We start from the raw sequence: 20,272 nt of genomic DNA on the forward strand, positions 1-20,272 counted from the left end.
CGAGGGCCAGGCTGGTTGATGAACTGGCTGTTGTAAGGCTGTGCCGGACCCATCTGGAAAGAGGAACAAACCTTCAACAGAAGAAGGAGAAGAAGAAGAAGAAAAAAAAAAGAATATAAAAATGCGACATGGACTTAAAAGGGGAAGGGGAGCCGTGCGGGAGGGGGAATCGGAGCTCTGTCGCATTTTTTTTTCAGGGCTGGTTCTTTTTTGGAGGACCATCATTGCTACTGGGATTTGAAAAGGCAATGGACAAGGAGGCCATTCTTGAGTTAACGGCGGCCGTGAAAACTCTCCTACTTAACTTCCGTGGGCCTGGGAGCTACGTCCCCTTGCAGTTTGTGAACAGAACCTAGCAGCTCGTCTCTCCTAGGGCCATGGGACAAAGAAATGCAACAGAATCATTTTGGCAAGGGACTCAGCAATGTCTGTGTCAGGATTCTGACGGATGCCCTAATTAAATCATGAGCCTCGAGCCAAGCTTCAAAAGAAATCCAGTTATTTATTAGGAGCTTCATGTTGGCACATTCCCAAATGAAACCAATTCTGACCCCACGTAATTTACGTGGGGTCAGCCCCAATCATGACCCTGTTTCCCCCCCGTCCCCCAGGGTGTGTCATCAATCACATTTGCCAACGGATCAATTTCGTGGGCTGTAGAGATCACTCCCCTCTGGCCACTGTGGGTAACCCTGGGAGACAGCCTTGAGAAAGATATGTCTGGAATGTGCTCCTGTCTTTGGCTGCCTTGCTGCTTCGTTGGTTTCCCATCCCCCTTGCCTATGGCAACTCGAGAGCAGGATGCTTTGCGAGTTGACAGTCTGGATAGATGAGCAGCAAACTGGGTTTGATGACTAGAAAGAACTTATCTCCAGTGAACTTTGGCTGTTCAAGGTTGCTCCAGGTCAGTCTGGGAACCATCAGCATTGGGAGGTTAAAAATAAAAATGAATAAAACCAGGAAGAAACCAATCTGCTTCTGCTAAGAAGCAGTGTGAACATGTCCATATCCGTTGGCAAAAAATGTGCGTGAATGCCTAAATTTTGGATTTGATTTCAATCCTTGACTTATGACCACAATGGAGCCCAGAATTTATGTTGTCAAGTGAGAAATTGGTTAAGTCAGTTTTGTCCCATTTTACAACTTTTCTTGCCACCTTTGTTAAGAGGGAATGCTGCAGGGGTCATAAGTGTGAAAAATGGTCACAAGTCACTTTTTTCAATGCCTCTGTAACTTTGAATGGTCACTAAATGAACTGTCGTAAGTCAAGGACTAGCTGTAATGATGATCTGAGACAGGGATTTCTCTGTAGCTGTGGTAGGAAGAGTTCAACACGAGGGAAATGTCTTTCTATTTGCTTTTTCTATTTGCTATTTGTTTTTGGTTTATTGGGTTTTTTAAAATTATTTCTGCTTATTGGTTTTAATCTGGGTTGCCTTGTCGGCGGAACGGACTCAGGACACCCCAGCAGTAACATGGTGCCATTTAGCATGCTGCAAAGATAAATTAACAGGGATGTGGTGGCTCAGCAGCTAAGATGCTGAGCTTGTCGATTGAAAGGTCGGCAGTTCAGTGGTTCGAATCCCTAGTGCCATGTAACGGGGTGAGCTCTGGTTACTTATCCCAGCTTCTGCCAACCTAGCAGTTCAAAAGCACATGAAAAATGCAAGTAGAAAAATAGGGTGGGAAGGTAACAGCGTTCCGTGCGCCTTCGGCATTTAGTCACATGACTTCCGTGGCCACATGACCACAGAGATGTCTTTGGACAGTGCTGGCTCTTCGGCTTTGAAACAGAGATGAGCACTACCCCCTAGAGTCAGGAACGACTAGCACATATGTGCGAAGGGAACCTTTACCTTTACTTCCCCCCCCAAAAAAATCTGCCCCCCCTTTTAAAAAAATCTCCTGTTGCTTTGTACTTAATATCTGCTGACTGTTTTGAGGTGTGTCTGTGTTTGTATGTCTATGTGGGAAAGAATCATTCTTTTAAATTCTAGCGTTTAAATATATGTTTGTTGTTGTTTTAATTACCTTTTTTAAACCCACCATTTCAATTTTCATGAGCCTTCTGCAGACCTGGCTGAACAGGGAGTGAAAACAGCAATAGCTCTTAGACTTATATACCGCTTCACAGTGCTTTTACAGCCCTCTTAAGTGGTTTACAGAGTCAGCCTATTGCCCCCAGCTATCTGGGTCCTCATTTTACCCACCTCGAAAGGATGGAAGGCTGAGTCAACCTTGAGCTAGTCAGGGTCAAACTTCTGGCAGTGGGCAGAATTATCCTGCAATACCGCATTGTAACCATTGCGCCATCCCAACTCTTTATAAATAAATAAATAAAATGAATCTAAAGGACAACTTTCTGAAATAAAGGATCAGCGTTTATAAGAAAGGAAACTGGGTCACTATATAGCAATATCAATAGCCCTTTAGATTTATATACCGCTTCACAGTACTTTACAATCCTCTCTAAGTTGTTTACAGAGTCAGCATAATGCCCCCAACAATCTGGGCTCTCATTTTACCGACCTGAAAAGGATGGAAGGCAGAGTCAAACTTTAGGAGGGAGGGAGCGAAGGAGAGACGGAGGGAGGGAGGGAGGAACGAAGGAAGGAAGGAAGGAAGGAAGGAAGGAAAGAAGGCAGGAAGATAGCAATAGCACTTAGATTTATATACCACTTCACAGTCCTCTCTAAGCAGTTTACAGAGTCAGCCTCTTGTCCCCAATCATCTGGGTCCTCATTTTACCCACCTCGGAAGGATGGAAGGCTGAGGCAACCTTGAGCCTGGTGAGATTTGAACTGCCAAATCGCAGCCAGCAGTCAGTTGAAGTAGCCTGCAGTACTGCACTCTAACCACTGCGCCACCTCGGCTGACTGAAGTATCTTTACAAACCACAACATTTTAAACAAGAATGTTGCCTAGGCCAAATGGGGTCCTTTCACTTCCCCTTTGGCATAAACTTCCCTTCTCTCTCTCATCTGGGATAGAGCTTCTAATTCCTCTGTAATCTCTTTTCAAAATCTTTTCTGAGGTCATCCGAGACTAGCCCAACATATCAAATCTAAACTTTTTTCTTTTTTTCTTTTTCTTTAAAGAAAAAAATTTTGGAAAATAGGCAAGGGATGATGAAGTGAACAAGTGAAAAATAAACGAAAGTGATGCTGCACATCAATTAATTACATCTTATTTATAAAATTGTTGCTGCCCATTTAGTAACAAGCCCCTCTACACCTCCAAGAAGAAATAAATGAGACCCCATGAATTAAAAAACAACAACAACAACTCTTCCAATATAGAATGGGATTAAAATATACCCCAGAGGCAGGTAAACATCGTTCTTGGACTCTTAAAAGTTACAACCTTTGAAAACCAAAGGTGATTATCGAAAATCATAGAGATCAATTTCCCTGCTGATTCCCGATTATGAAATTATTACATCTGCGTTGATGTAATAAAGGAACGCCATTATATACATCAATTGAGCTACCTGATTTTCTATATAATGAACAATTATTTATTTCAACTTTTTATGAATAACGAGGAAGCAAGCACAGATAATTCTTAATACCCTTTCCTCCTCCTATTTCTCCAGCAATGACAACCCTGTGAGGTGTATTGGGCTGACAGAGAGAATGACTGGCTCAAAGTCATCCAGCTGGCTTTTGTGGCTAAGGCAGGACTAGAACTCACTGACTCCTGGTGATTGGCTCAAAGTCATCTAGCTGACTTTCACGCCTAAAGTGGGACTAGAACTCACTGACTCCTGGTGATTGCCCCAAAGTCATCCAGCTGGCTTTCATGCCTAAAGTGGGACTAGAACTCACAATCTCCTGGTGATTGGCTCAAAGTCATCCAGCTGACTTTCATGCCTAAAATGGGACTAGAACTCACTGACTCCTGGTGATTGCCCCAAAGTCACCCAGCCATCTTTCATGCCTAAGGTGGGACTAGAACTCACAGTCTCCTGGTGATTGGCTCAAAGTCACCCAGCTGGCTTTCATGCCTAAAGTGGGACTAGAACTCACAGTCTCCTGGTGATTGGCCCAAAGTTATCCATCTGGCTTTCATGACTAAGGTGGGACTAGAACTCACAGACACCTGGTAATTGGCCTAAAACCATTCAGTCAGGTTTCATACCTAAAGCGGGACTAGAATTCAGAGTCTTCTGCGGATTGGTCCAAAGTCATCCACCCGGCTTTCTGCTTATGATGGAACTAGAACTCACAATCTCTAGCCCAAGCTTGTGCCTTAACCACAAGACCATACCGGCTGAAATTGAGAGTAATGGCAAACTGCAAAGTTTAATTAGTCACATGAACATAGCAGATAAACCTATTTCTAGTTATCCGCCCTCTAATATGTAATTTGTTTGCAATTACTAGAAGTTATAATTAGATAAATAATTATAACTGAATGAATATGAAAGGAACAAAATAAAACAGATTTGTTTCGATGCAGATTATTTTGCATTAATATTCACAGATACAATTAACCCTGTTCTAAAGTTAGAAAAAGCATTAAGTATCAATAATTTGCAGGAATTAAAACACAGATGGAGATAATAGCTATAAATCAGGACAATGAAGTTCAGTGTATTTAGAGAGATTTAAGATATTCATTAAAAAGCAGGGGTTACTTAGTAAGGTTCTAAATAAAAATAAAAAGAGTTGTTTAAAAACACGAATAGAACCTATTTTTAAGTGGGCTGTAGTTTATGGAGTTGCAATATAATAAAAAAACGGCATAATGTTTTTTTTTTAATTTACCAGCAGAGATAGACCCTAATGCTGTTTCCAAATATCAACAAAGGAGAATAAGAATAATATTAAATAGAATGAAAAAGGGTAATATTACAAAATAAAAGAATGAATTCTTATATTGTATCCTGTATTAGTCTAGAAACAAAAAACATCTACAGGAAGTCCTTGACTTACAACCACAATAGAGTCCAAATTTCTGTCGCTAAGTGAGACATTTGTAAAGTGAATTTTGCTCCATTTTCTTGCTACGGTTGTTAAATGAATCCCTGCAGTTGTTAAGTTAGGAACATGGCTGTTAAGTGAATCTGCTGTCGCCATTGACTTGCTCATCAGAAGGTCGCAAAAGGGGATCACATGACCCCAGGATACGGCAACAGTCATAAATATGAGCCAGTTGCCAAGCGCCTGAATTTTGATCATGTGACCATGGGGAATGTTGCAACGGTTGTAAGTGTGAAAAATGGTCCTAAGTCACTTTTTTCACTGCCCTTGTAACTTTGAGCCATCACTAAAAGAACTGTCGTAAGCGGAGGACTATATGTACATGAAGTCATCACAAGCCAGGCTTGACTGAAGGGAATTCTTGCCTTCTTGTTCATTTAGCTGATCTTGGCTTATCTCAAAAAGCCGCTTAATATTTTGAGCAGACGCCAATGGGAATCCTTTTATTCTTCTAGTCCAGTGATGGTGAACCTTTTCGGCACTGAGTGCCCAAACCGGAATGTGAATTCAGGTGCGTGCATATGCGTTCACCAGAGCACCGGAAACCTGAAGACCAGCTGGCCGGCACGCACAGGCCTGTTTTTTAGCCATTTTGAGCTGTTTTTGGGGCCATTTTCAGGCCATTTTTTGGGTCCAAAAATGGCCTGAAAATGGCCAAGAAAACAGCCTGGAAAACGGCCTGAAAAAGGCCCGAAAAATGGCCTGGAAATGGCCTGGAAAACAGCCTGAAAACGGCCAAGAAAACGGCCTGGAAAATGACCAGAAAAAGGCCCGAAAAATGGGGGAAGGGGGACAGCCATCTGCTCAGGATGAACTTACCCAAACAAGGCTGGATTTCATCCCTATGATCTCTAAAAGTAAATGTTTCCCCTGTTTGTCTTGCCTGAGTCTAGGACACGGTGTTCATCTGTTTCTTGGCCAACAAACCAGTGTTGTCCGAAGACAATTTCTCTGGTCATGTGGCCAGAATGGCTATCCTCCAAAGGCGCACAGAATGCCATTACCTTCCCACCGAAGTGGTACCTATTAATCTACTTGCATCTGAATGCTTTCGAATTGCTAGGCGGGCAGGAGGTGGAGCAGGATGGGAACTTACCCATTGTGCAGAGCTCGGGACTCGAACCTCAGCTCTCCAGCTGACAAGCTCAGCATCTTTAAGCCGCTCAGGCCATCGTACCCCTTCTATGATCTCTATTTCTATCCAAACACCATGAGAATGAAAAATCCCACCCCAACTATGGACATGAACTGGCACGCTTACCGGTCCGTATTGATTCATGTCTTTGTTTTGGGTTTCTTGCAGTGCTGCAACGGTTGCGGTAGCTGTAGCTGTGGCAGTGGCGGCAGCAGCGGCGACAGCAGCGGCGGCAGCGGCAGCAGCTGGTTGAGTGAAATCAGCAGGGGGTCGGGTGTGCGGCGGCATCCCCATTCCCGCAGGGTTATTAGGACCTCCTGGATAGCTGAGGGAGAGAAATCAAATTGACAGACATCAACGTTTGAGTTACCAAAATGCCAGTATGGTCCTAGGCTGCATCAACAGATGGATAGAATCAAGATCACGTGAAGTGTTGGTGCCACTTTATAGTGCCTTGCTAAGACCACACTTGGAATATTGCATCCAGTTTTGGTCTCAATGATATAAAAAAGATCTCAAGACTCTGGAAAGAATGCAGAGAAGAGCAATAATTATGATTAGGCGACTGGAAGCTAAAACCAGGGGTGGGCTGCTGGGGGTTCGCAAGGATTCGGAAGAACCTCTAGCTAAGATTCTGTGCAGTTTGGAGAACCCCCAAATCAGACTCCTGGCTGGGCCCACTCATCCCGCCCCTCCCAGGAGTCCCCATGCAGCCCATTTTGGATGCAGGTAAGTGCAGGGCACGCGCAGAGATTCGGGGAGGGCGAAAAACAGGCCTACCGGAAGTTTGGGAAGGCCAGAAACGGGCCCATTTCTGGCCTCCAGAGGATATCTGGAGCCTGGGGAGGCTGTTTTCACCCTCCTGGAGGCTCGAGGAAAGCCTCCAGAGCCCGGAGAGAGCAAAAACGCCCCCCACCCACCGTGGTGCAGGAGGCTGAGTAGGCCACGCCCACTCAGCAAACAGGCAGAGAACCTCTTACTAAAAGTTTTGAAGCCCACCCCTGGCTAAAACATATAAATCATTGCCCATGTAAGGCATGAAGAGAACATATCCTGGAGAAGTGGATATCGGAGGTCCAATTCGAAGTGGGCTTGCTTCTGTGTCCGGCAAACTATGGAGATAATATAACAGAATAACAGAGTTGGAAGGGACTTTGGAGGTCTTCTAGCCCAAGCCCCTGCTCAAGCAGGAGACTGTACACCATTTCAACAAGGTAGGTAGATGAGGTAGGAGAGGAGGAAGGAGAAAGTAGGAGAGAAGAGGAGGGAGGGGAGGGAAGGGAAAGAAAGGAGGAGAAGAAGAAGGTTTGTTGTGGAATGAGGGAAGAAAGAGAAGAGCAACTCCGAATGTAATTAAAATGTCTTATTTTAATGCTTTCTTTAAGGGAAACATGTGTATGTAGGATTTATTATGTATAAGAAAATGTACATTTTCTATTATGTGGGGAGGGGGGAAGGGTGGGGTGGGGGAGAAAATTGTTTGTATTTCTTATAAAACTTTTCAATTAAAAAACCAAAAACAAATGGTTGTCCAATCTCTTGTTAAAAACCTCCAGTGATGGAGCGCACACAACTTTTGGAGGCAACCAGAAGATAGAATAGAATAGAATCAAGATCATGTGAAATGTTAGTACCACTTTATAATGCCTTGGTAAGGCTACACTTGGAATATTGCATTCAGTTTTGGTCGCCACAATGTAAAAAAGATATGGAGACGCTAGAAAGAGTGCAGAGAAGAGCAACCAAGATGATTAGGAGCCTGGAGGCTAAAACATATAAAGAATGGCTGCTGGAATTAGGTATCTTTAGTTTAATGAAAAGAGGAGACATGATAGCAGTCTCCCAATATCTCAGGGGTTGCCACAAAGAAGAGGGAGTCAAGCTATTCTCCAAAGCACCTAAAGGCAGAACAAGAAGCAATGGGTGGAAACTAGTCAAGGAGAGATGCAACCTAGAACTGAGAAGAAATTTCTTGACAGTGAGAACAATTAACCAGTGGAGCAACTTGCCTCCAGAAGCTGTGGATCCTCCATCACTGGAGGTTTTTAAGAAGAGACTGGACAACCATTTGTCTAATCTAGTATAGGTCTCCTGCTTGAGCAGGAGGTTGGACTAGAAAACTTCCGAGGTCCCTTCCAACTAGTTTGTATTTGGGGTCAGGAGTAATGCAATGCAGGGAATTTTAACATGAAAATGGGGGTCCCTGCACTTGTCATGGAGATGACAACTACAGAGTTCTGGGAACATCAGCACTGCAATCTCATCATAAATGCATTTGTGCATAATTACGGATGCTCCAAATAAATGACTCCATGTTTTCCTTATTATGGTAATTTTGCAGCCCCAACTGTCTATATTTCATTCTGAGTGCATTTTCTCTTGCTAACTACCTCTCTCCTGAAAATTCCCATTTATTGGGTTTGTTTTTGTTTCTGCTTAGTATGCATGACAAAATAATAATTCCATGTTTGAGGGTCCCGAGTTATGTAAATGATAAAACGTGAAGTTTGGTTCTAAATATTAGTTAAACCTGATTTTCTCTAAAAGGCAGGGACAAAAGGGATGTTTTGAGTTTGGTCTGGCTAATGTTCAACGTTTGTTCTCCTGAGCAAAGCTGTAACATTTATATCTATCAATAGCCTTTGTACAGACGCTCAGCAAAATGTTAGCCACTTTTAAGTCTATGTGTTGCATCATGCATTTAGTGGTTAATTAAAACTATACCTTAGCTTGTATGCCTTATTTGATTGACTTGAGTCATGTGCAAATCATTTTCCTGAAGGTATTTTGATTTCATTTTCCTGAAGGTCTTTTGCTTTAAATTTGAACCCTCCCCTGCCTTTGCCTTCTTCTCTTCTCTTCTCTTCTCTTCTCTTCTCTTCTCTTCTCTTCTCTTCTCTTCTCTTCCCCCTTTCTCTTTTCCTTTCTTCTCTTCTCCTTTCCTCTCCTCTCTTCTCTCCCTTTCCTTTCCTTCTTTATCCATTTACTTCCTTTCCTTTCCTTTCCTTCTTTATCTATTTACTTCCTTTCCTATCCTTCTCTTCTTTATCCATTTACTTCCTTTCCTTTCCTTCTTTATCCATTTACTTCCTTTCCTTTCCTTTCCTTTCCTTTCCTTTCCTTTCCTTTCCTTTCCTTTCCTTTCCTTTCCTTTCCTTTCCTTTCCTTTCCTTTCCTTTCCTTCCTTCCTTTCCCTTCCCTTCCCTTCCCTTCCCTTCCCTTCCCTTCCCTTCCCTTCCCTTCCCTTTTATAGCAGCTAAATAGTTTTACTAAGAACTGTATGTTTCTGAAGTTTGTTTTAGGATTTCTCCCATCCATCGGCCTTTAAGAAGACTTTTCAAATTTCTCTTTAAAAACTCATGTCACCTACTGGTTTATCATGGATGTCTTTGAAAATTGCCTTTCCAAGTTTCACCTCTCTGTTTTCAGTGATGAATACAGAAAGGAACGGTCCCGATGAACCCAACTCAATTCCCATCACGTTCTGATGATGCCTGACCCCTTTCTCTAGGCCTCTTCTAAACCAGTATGGAATGGGCAACCTCTGTTCCAGCCTTACCTTCCCGCAAAGCCTCCACTGCCTGGATAGTTGGGCCGTCCGTACATGCTTTGTTGAATGTAGGACTGATTGGAGCTGGCCTTGGCTGAGAAGGGCGGTTGCTGTCCGGCAAACTGAGGGGAATTCATGCCAGGATTGCTGGCCGTCATCCCAGAAGCCATGGGGTTGCCTGCTGGGTTCATAGCAGTGTTGGCGTTGGCCATGGGATTTCCCAGCACCTGGTTGAAAGGGAAGGTGACATCTTAAGAGAACATCCATACAAGCAACGGTAGTGATTTTAAGAATTTGTCCCTTCTTATTTGAGAGGAGAAAAAAAAATGGAAGGGTGGATCACCAAAGTAATGGTTTTGGTGGGGATAGAAGCATTGGGATAATGCCCTTGTTTGGCTTGTCCCAAAGATGCTTCTCAAAAGGTAACTGGACTTTCTTAGTTTTTTTTTTTCTTAAAAACTTTTTTCTTCTCCTCCAGGAAGTTCATCATGAACTGAAGAACCTTCTAGGAAGAGAAGCAAGGAGAAAACCAAGAAAGTCCAATTGCTCTTCAGAAAAAAACACTTTTGGGACAACCATGACCCTTATGATTAAGAATCTCCATGGACATCTTGCTTAATATCTTTACAAGGTGTTCAACTCCGTTGGACAAAGAGAGATACCATCGATGGTGATAAAATCCCTGAAGCCAACACACCGAGTGGTCGTCTTCTTCTTCTTCTTCTTCTTCTTCTTCTTCTTCTTCTTCTTCTTCTTCTTCTTCTTCTTCTTCTTCTTCTTCTTCTTCTTCTTCTTCTTCTTCTTCTTCTTCTTCTTCTTCTTCTTCCTCTTCCTCTTCCTCTTTTTCTTCTCCTCCTCCTCCTCCTCCTCCTCCTCCTCCTCCTCCTCCTTCCTCTCCTCCTCCTCCTTCTTTGGAACTTCTCAATCATCCAGGGCATGGTTGTCCCAAAAGTGCTTTTTCCAAAGAGCAATTGGACTTTCTTGGAGTTTTTTGGCCTTTAAAATCCTTTATGTTTTTAAGCAAATAAATAAATAAATCAAGACAGACCAGTTGCATTTTAGTAAAAGCACCTTTGGGTCTTTCTTCATCTTCTAAGATGTAATTTACAGTACGTCACAGAAGTGAGTACACCCCCTCACATTTTATAAATATTTAAGTGTATCTTTTCATGTAACAACACTGAAGAAATGACACTTGGCTACAATGTAAAGTAGTGGGTGTTCAGCTTGTATAATGGCATAAATGTGCTGTTCCCTCAAAATAACGCAACACACAGCCATTAATGTCTAAACTGCTGGCAACAAAAGTGAGCACACCACTAAGTGATAATGTCCAAATGGGGCCCAAGTAGCCGTTTTCCCTCCCTGGTGTCATGCGACTCGTTAGTGGTACAAGGTCTCAGGTGTGAAGGGGGAGCAGGTGTGTTAAATTTGGTGTTATCGCTCTCACTCTCTCATACTGGTCACTGGAAGTTCAACATGGCGCCTCATGGCAGCACATTTACACTGTTATACAAGCTGTATACTCACTACTTTACATTGTAGCCAAGTGTCATTTCTTCAGTGTTGTCACGTGAAAAGATCTTCTTAAATATTTACAAAATGTGAGGGGGTGTACTCACTTCTGTGATATACTGTACATAGCCAGATCAGTAAAATCCAAGATCGCAGCCTTGTTTGGATTCAGCCCTCCAAATAATTGGTCTCTTGGTGGCTTGCTTAAGTTTAATAGGCCCACAATAGACCCTGTCAATTATTGAGGTTCAATTTTTGCAATGGAGTAAACAGAATTGCGAAATAAAGGAGAGAACACCAGACAAGTCTAAGAGAGAACAACTTCCCAGTCTTACAGCAATCTCAGGGGGGAACATTATTAACTCGTGTCCAAAGTCACACAAGTTTTACCCTTGGCAAATCTTAGTCAAAGTCTAGGAGATGTTTCTGCTTTAAGAGTAAGCCACACCATGTAGGAAAGAGGAATTATCTGTACAAGACATACATCCAAATCTCAATCGCTTGTCTCAATACTTTATGATGACGTGGTGCCTGATCTATTTGCATCCATTCCCTGGCTATCCACAGAACAGAGGTGAGCAAAATTCAATCTTCTGTGACTTAGACTTTTCGTTCTTTAAAAATATTGCGGCCATCAATGAGTGCTTCTCTACAAAGAGAGACATGCCTTAACAATTCTAGAAACACAGCCCTTGTGAGTTAGACACAGTGATGGGCTGCTGGTGGTTCGGACCGGTTCGGGCGAACCGCTAGTTGCGACCAGCACCCCGGCACTATCCCATGCTATATCGCCGTGTTTTTTTAACCCGCTTGCATGCATGGAAGCGTGCGCGTGAGTGAATCGCTGGGTTTTTGAAGCCGCGTGCATGCATGGAAGGTGAGCGCCCTCACATTTTCAGTGCTGGGCAAACCGGTTGTTATATTACATGATGCCCACCTCTGCTTAGACCAGGGGTCGGCAACCTTAAACACTCAAAGAGCCATTTGGACCCGTTTCCCACAGAAAAGAAAACACCGGGAGCCATAAAACCCTTCCCATGCCTGACTATTTACTGAGCGGCCACAGAACTAGCATATGTAGTTGAATTAAACTTTGTTTTCTTCTGTAACATTTCTCTTGGATTTATCCATGGTTGGCCTACACATTGGCGGTTCTGATATTTTGAGCGACAGGGAGCCACAGCAGAGGGATGAAAGAGCCACATGCGGCTCCAGAGCCGCTGGTTGCTGACCCTTGGGTTAGACACTTTTATTTCAGAATGAACATCCAGCATAGAGCGATATCAAGTCCCTTTCAAAGGCACAGGTCCCAGTAAACCACCGTCTTCCAGATGGTCTACTTAAAACTGGCCAGCAACAATTCAGCAAATCACCCAGCTTCACCCTAGCAACAGGACAATCCATTGTCAGCAACGTTACCTGTTGAATCAAGCTTACACCCTAACCAAACATTGCTCAGCCTTTGGGAGGCAGAGGAGGAGTCAATCTGAGCACCCTTGAAAAAAATAGAAATGGAGAGAAGATTTCCAGAAAGATACTTACCTGGCTCTGTGATGTGTTAGTCACACCCCATACTGTCGTGACCACCGATAGGGAACCTGGCGGTTGGTTACTGTTTTGTTGCCAAGGAACAGAGTCGTAAGGAAATGATCCATCACTATAATAAAATATGAAAGAGAAAAGGAAAAAAAGGGGGAAGGGGAAGAGACACACATGGTAGATAAAGTCACACTTTAATACTTTCATATAAATGACTACCAGGGCTGGTGGGAAAAGACCTCTTTTTCATTTCCAAACAGGTTACTCCTCTAGCTAGCTTGGTGGACCTGGAAGGGGTCCTTGGTGGTCTCTGAGTTTGCTTGTTTGCTTGCCGACGTTTCATGACCCAGCTAGGTAACATCATCAGTGCTAGTGTTAGTGATGATGTTACCTCGTTTGGGTAAATAAAATGTCTGCAAGCAAACTCAGAGAGCACCAAGGACCCCTCGTGTCAACCCTGAGCTACAAATATCCTCCTTTATTGGTGAACCTTCCTGACGGAGATAACCTTGATTGAGTTCATTGGAATGCAGAGAAGAGGGAGTTTTTTGGGGGAAGCTGGAGAAGAGAAGAAATACATAGAATTGAAGAGGGGGCACAAAATGTGTATGACAACGAGGACAAAAAAAGCAAATGGGGATGAAACCAGGTGAGGTGTAAATGTTGGGGTGCAAACTTTTTCATGTTCGCCTACCTGTCAAAATAGCTCCTGGCAAAGCATTTTTTTTGGGGGGGGGGCGGCTATGTGAGTACCTGACAGAATATGTGAATGAATACCTGGGGATTCTGGTTTTGCGTGGTTTACAGGCAGTCCTTGACTTATGGCCACAACCGAGCCCAACATTTCTGTTGCTAAGCGAGGCAGCAGTTAAGGGAGAAGGGCCTCGTTTGATGTTCTTTTGTTTGCCGCAGTGGTTAAGGGAATCCCTGGTGTTGTTAAGTGGATCGCATGGTCATTGAGCAAATCCGGCTTTCCCCATTTGAGTTGGCTTGTCAGAGAAGTCAGCTGGGAAAGTTACAAAAGGCGATTGCCTGAACCCAGAACAGCACAACTGTCATAAGTACATGCCAGTTGCCAAGCACTTGAATTCTGATGGGGATATAAGCGGTTGTAAGCGTGAAAGTCATAAGTCACTTTTTTTGACTGCCGTTGGAACTTCGAATGGTTTTAAGTCGAGGGATACCAATGTTTCTTGCTGAAATCTCTGGCCATCTGCACTTAGCTGCACATCTTGAAGCTTTTGTGTTCCTTCAAGCCAACGTTTTCTACCCTGGCTCAAAACAATCCTTTGATAGCAATAGCAATAGCACTCAGACTTATATACCGCTTGACAGTGCTTTACAGCTCTCTCTAAGTGGTTTACAGAGTCAGCCTCTTGCCCTCAACAATCTGGGTCCTCATTTTTCCCACCTTGGAAGGAAGGAAGGCTGAGTCAACCTTGAGCCTGGTGAGATTTGAACTGCCAAATTGCAGGCAGCCAGCAGCCGGCAGTCAGCAGAAGTAGCCTGCAGTACTGCTCTCTAACCACTGCGCCACCATGGCTCGTGATTGAACAAAAATTACAGAGCCATTTAAAATTGGACTTCCGTCCCATCCTGAACAAGCCAAAAATGCTATTTGAACTGCATGAAAGCTACCGGGGGAATAGTAGCTAAGACTCAGCTTTGGTCTACAAAGCCCTTATTGAAATTTTATCCTGATTTACTTCTGTCCTGGCATCAAGCTTTTTCTCCCCCTTCTCAGTCTGGAAATTTGTTTGTTTGTTTATTTATTTATTTATTTATTTGATTTATATGCCGCCCTTCTCCGGAGACTCAGGGCGGCTTACAATGCGTTAAGCAACAGCCTTCATACTTTTGTATATACCTGCTTAGTAGGGCTTTCGGCCACCCCCCCCCCCCCTGCAGTGTTCTTTTTTATACAAAGTCAGCTTATTGCCCCCACAATCCGTGTCCTCATTTTACCTACCTCGAAAGGATGGAAGGCTGAGTCAACCTTGAGCCTGGTGAGATTTGAACTTGCAGTAATTGCAGGCAGCTGGTGCTGCTTAACAGCACTTTAGTCTGCTGCGCCACCAAGGCCCAAGGCAATACTGAGGTCAGCCATGGGCTCACTCAATACTAAAAATTAGAATGAATGAGCTGGAAGGGACCTTGGAGGTCTTCTAGTCCAGCCCCCTGCTCAAGCAGGAGAACCTATCCTATTTCAGATAAGTGACTGTCTGGATTCTAGTTGAAAACATCCAGTGATGGAGCGCCCACAATTTCTGCAGTGCTTTGGAGAATAAGTTGACCCTCTCTTCTTTGTGGCAGCCCCTCAAATACTGAAATACTGCTATCATGTCACTCCTTCTTCTTCTTTTCTTTAGACTAGCCAGACCCAAATCCTGCAGCCGTTCTTCATATGTTTTAGTCTCCAGGCCTTTGATCATCTTAGCTGCTCTTCTCTGCACTTTTTCCAAAGTCTCAACATCTTTCTTTTTTTTTTTGTAGTATGGTGCAGTGGTGGGTTGGTACCAGTTCTCCCCGGTTCGAGCAAGCCAGTAGCGGAGATGGTGAGGTGAGAGCGAACAGGTTCGCTCCGACCGTCAGTTGGGCCCTCCCGCCCTCCCCTGCGCTATACCTACTTATATTTGTTCGTTTTTAGCCCAGCTGATAGGCGCGGTAGAGCGGATTGCTGTGCCTCAGCTGTTCTGAAATTCAATGCGCTTGTGTGAAACGCAAGTTCGGTGTGCGTGCGTGCAAAGCGTGTGTGCAAAGCGAACCGGTGGTAACACCGGTTGAAACCCACCACTGGTATGGTGACCAAAATTGGTTGCAGTATTCCAGGTGTGGTCTGACTTTGGTTTCATAAAGCGCTACTAATACTTCACATGATCTTGATTCTACGCCTCTCTTTATACAACCCAGGATTGTATTAGCTTTTTTGGCTGCTTCTGCACACGGCTGGCTCATATTTAAGTGATCATCCACTATGACTCCAATTGTCCCTCCCATAGTGACTGTTTTTGAGCCAGGTCTTGCCTAATCTCTACTTGAACTTTTGATTTTTCCTGCCTAAATGTAAAAAAATTGCTTTTCTCCACATTAAAATTCATTTTGTTGGATAGGGCCCTTGGCTTACGACCACAATTGAGCCCAAAATGCCTGTTGTTAAGTGAGACATTTGCTAAGTGGAGTTTTGCTCCGTTTTACGACCTTTCTTGCCTCCATTGTTAAGTGAATCACTGCAATTGATAAGTAAGTAACCCGGCTGTTAAGTGAATCTGGCTTCCCCGTTGACTTGGCTCATCGGAAGGTCGCAAAAGGGGATCATGTGATCCTGGGACGCCGCAACGGTCGTAAGCATGAACCAATTGCCAAGCATCTGAATTTTGATCGTGTGCCTATGGGGATGCTACAAAAACGGACATAAGTCACGTTTTTCAGTGCCGTTGTCGCTAAACGAATTGTTGTAAGTTGAAGACTACCCACATGAGCTCGTTTGGCCTAGTTGTTAAGGCACCAGGCTAGAAAACAGGAGACTGTGAGTTCTAGTACTACCTTAGGCATGAAAGCTGAGTGGGCCAGTCCCTCTCTCTCTCTCTCTCAGCCCAACTCAGCTCACAAGTTGGTTGTTGTGGGGAAAAAAGGAGGACGAACGAACATTGTGTGTGTGTGTGTGTTGCCTTGAGTTATTTGTAAAAATAACAAAAATGTTATACGGGTAAATAAATGAGATAAAATAATACAAATAATAGGCCTGGGATGTTTTTTTAAAAAACCCATATAAAAGTGAATGACTGTATTATTATAACCCTGAGGTAATAAAACTATGTATTTTCTGTCACAGCTAAGATCATCTATTCCTATAAATTATATTCGCTGATTGGATTTATAGGTAGGGGTCTTATTACAAGTCCCTTTTATATATGAGTCAAGATTAACAGACTAAAGTAGAAATTGTATACCCCCATCTAAGTCTCCAGGGTCTCACCTGTCCTAGGACTGAATACGGCAGAAATCGTGATTAATTCATCTTACAACCTATAGCTATGACCTTTCGAATTCGCTATAGTAATCTTTCTGCTCTCGTACGATTTTCCCCATGCACGCATTTTACCTACTCCAGGTAGTCCTCGACTTACAACAGCAATTGAGGCCAAAACTTCTGTCACTAAATGGGACGTTTGTTAAATGAGTTTTGCCTTCTTTTACGATTTCCCTTTGCAACTGTTGTTAAGTGAATCACTGCACTTGTTAAACTGGGAACATGGCCGTTAAGTGAATCTGGCTTCCCCGTTGACTTGGCTTGTCAGAAGATCACAAAAGGGGGGGGTCACGTGACCCCCCCTGGCTACTGTGACCCTGTCGTAAACATGAGTCAGTTGCCAAGTGTGTAAATTTTGATCACATGACCTTGGGGAGGCCGCAAACGGTTGTGTGTAAAATGGTCACGAGTCACTTTTTTCGGTGCTGTCGTAACTTCAAATGGTCACTAAATGAAGTGTTGTAAGTCAAGGACTATCCGTGCTTGCCTAATTCACGCCCCTGATAACGTGCCTCAAAATGGATTACTTCCTGTTCTCTGTCATTTCCCCCCCCCTCTTATATGTGTTTAATCTGTATGAGTGACAAACACGCCTACCTCCTCTTTGAAAAAGACAAGGGAAATCCAGCGATTGATGTATGACTACGAAATTCTGAGAATGCCATTTATAGACTTAAATAGCATCTCAGGTTGGACGTAAACATAGCATTAAAAGAAAAAAGAAAAAATTGGGGCTGCAGCTGTTTTTGGCTGAATTATCCGATTTACTAGATGTTGTTGCTATGCCCACTGATGCTGGAGAATTAAAAGTGCCCCTTTCACACTAGCACACGGGTGTAAAGGAAATCTTTGTGCTCACATGCAAAAGACCTCTAAGGACTGCAAATGGTTGTGTTCACAAGGATTAAACACTTGTCGTTGCAGCTTCCATTGTTTGCTAAGTGTGCAAGTCCAAATGACGAACATTGGATCATAGGTCAACAATTCTTATTGGCTGAAAATGAACGATGTAAACGAACAGAAAAAGGAAGAACACATATGGAAAAAACTAAATGGGTCTGAAATATCTTCTTAACCATGATTCGTTGTTAAGAATCTTTATGCTGAGGGTAACCCTTTAGCATGGGTGTATTCCATGCTTAAAGAGCAATAGATGTCATAGGTGTAAAGGAAAGAAGACTTCATTAGAAAATATAAAGACTTCCTCGAAAACAATTCATAGAAATTTGTTTAGATACGGGGGAAAAAAGATCTACTAAAGATGGTTTCAGATGTTGCCTAGATAGCTAAAATAAACTAGCATGCTATGCACCAAATACCACCCTTAATGGACTTTGTTATTGGGAGATTAAAAAAAAAAAAAGGACGAGGGGAAGGAAAGAAAATATCAGAAATTGGAACCCTATCTTAGGTCATCTGTACGTAAAAAATTATTCATTTCACATCTGAGAGGTAGAATTAGGTCTTAGAATGATGCAAATCATCATTGTAAATATTGAAAACTGGAAATATGACGCCATACTCTTTTATCTGCCATTCAAATCTCATTTCTCTAAGTTCTTTGAGAACCTGGTGGGTTTTGGTAAAAGAATAAGGGGGAGGGGAGAAAAAGTTCAGTCAAAAGGCAACCAATTTTCTACCACTGGAACTCTTGATCTTGTCTGAAATTGAAGAAAACAAACAAAAACCAACTAACAGGGCCCTTGGCCTGCCAAAGTTTAAAAATTCATGTGCTAGATTATGGTAGTTTATTCTCAGATTCACAAGAGACAGTTTACCTATATACTTTCCTAAAACGTGTCAGGAAACTCCAGAATGTAGACATCTTAAAGCTGGACTGACTTTGGTGGACAAGTTTGGAAAAATCTATTTTCACTCTCAAGAGGCTGATTTTCTGTTTGTAACATTCATGTGTAAATAAGGATACATCATATCATCACAGAATTTATATATATATATATACTCTGAAATAATCTTAAATTGTTTTTGCAAATGTTTCCTACGTCTCTTGGTTTGTTTTCATTTTGCCACTTCTCTTGATCCGCCATGGGGTTGTCCACAACATTTCCCACCGTAACGGAAGAGAAGAAGCAAATGAACGATTTGCAAACGTCCCCAATCAACCCTACCGTAAGGTAGCTAAGCCTCAAAGACGAAGGAAGGCAAATATATACGTGTCCCAAGATAATGAATTGCAGGATCCAATTTGGGTTGGTGAGCAGGACCAGAGGTTTAGCCTTACGAGCGTTCAGACTTGTGCTGGAGTTATTAAGCCACTAAGATTGTTGGCCGAGCAGGGACAAAAACAGCCAGGGAAATGATTGAAGCCTGGGAAACAGGGCCCTTCGTCAGTCAACAGGAGTGTTGATTTACCACCAGCTGAGCAGGTGCTTAGGAGCCAGAGGACTTGGTAGTACGAAGTAACAACCACCCATGACTTAATAACTGGCCATCAACACCCCAATCAACAACTAATTAGTCACACACAACCAGGCACCACATAAATACTATGCATAGAATAGCCCAAAGCACAGATTCTGGTGAAACAGATGTTCCCTGAGGATGGGCTGCAGCATCCGAGTCTGAAAGCTTGAAAGACTAAACCTCTGGTCCCGGTGACGGACCCAGATTGGATCCTGCAAGCATCGACATAATTGATCTTCATTGCATTAAAAAATCAAACGCATCTTCCAGGGACTGTCAGCAGGGTCTTCAACAAACCATGATGATGTAATAATGATGACGCAAGCACAATAATGAATTCAGTCAATGACAACATAGTTGCATCATCATGGTCTAAAGCAAGTAGGGTTGGCGTGATTACATCATCACACCTGGATCTTCAACTACCTTCCTTGTCTTCCCCAATGGATGCTCTGGACTTCTATAAATCCTTATTATGATCCCCCCACTTTTTTTCCTGCTTCAGATGTTAGAAAAAAACTCGATCAGTGTTAAATATGATGCACCTTGGTTTGGAAATAGGGTGTGCGGTTGCTATTCTGTCTCAGGCAGAAAAATAACAATTTGATGCAGCTCTATTCCTACCCTGGAACATGAAGAAAGCAACTGGAGGGCTAAAGAACATAGATATTCCTGATTGGCTTGATACAAGGGAAAGATCTAGGGAAATCCCTTGGCTAGAGGGAAGGGATCCATCTCTCTCCATATGAACCCTCCCTTTCTGCGGCTAGTCCACGAAAAGACATGAAGAGTCTTTTACAGCCTATTTCAGAGCCTGGCTCTTTAGCTGTAGAGACTCACGCTTTCAGCTCTGGAGGTCCCCGTTTCAATCTCTGGGGTCTGTCAAGGTGGCAGCCGTCACATATGCACCTAAGAATCAGAAGGGAAAGTGTAGATCCAGAATAAAAATCGAAATCCCTAACAATGTACATTGTCTTGCATTTGGTATCTGGCGCTCATGATACCCAGAAGCTAAGCTTCTCCGGGCAATGGGCTTTCCCACACATACACATACATATACCAAGTGGCCCAGTGGTGAAATCCAAATTATTTTG

The 20,272-nt window shown here is 43.1% G+C and overlaps 1 protein-coding gene across 8 annotated transcripts in view; it reads right to left on the reverse strand.

The window, feature by feature from the left end:
• ZMIZ1 (zinc finger MIZ-type containing 1) overlaps positions 1–20,272 on the reverse strand; it is a 520,224-nt gene that overhangs the window by 40,321 nt on the left and 459,631 nt on the right. For 3 of the 8 annotated variants that reach the window (XM_060694120.2, XM_087871874.1, XM_060694125.2), the window contains 5 exons: positions 20,019–20,087; positions 12,728–12,842; positions 9,680–9,897; positions 6,247–6,445; positions 1–71 (listed from right to left, as the gene is read on the reverse strand). The exon at positions 1–71 is cut by the window's left edge and continues 217 nt beyond it. In XM_060694120.2, coding sequence (XP_060550103.2) covers positions 1–71; positions 6,247–6,445; positions 9,680–9,897; positions 12,728–12,842; positions 20,019–20,087 — 672 coding nt within the window. The remainder of the gene's footprint in view (positions 72–6,246; positions 6,446–9,679; positions 9,898–12,727; positions 12,843–20,018; positions 20,088–20,272) is intronic. The other 5 variants (XM_060694124.2, XM_087871876.1, XM_060694123.2 and 2 more) reach the window with 3 other exon arrangements.

This window comes from Pantherophis guttatus, chromosome 6 (assembly GCF_059756535.1).
Source record: "Pantherophis guttatus breed Tessera chromosome 6, ASM5975653v1, whole genome shotgun sequence".
NCBI lineage: Eukaryota > Metazoa > Chordata > Lepidosauria > Squamata > Colubridae > Pantherophis > Pantherophis guttatus.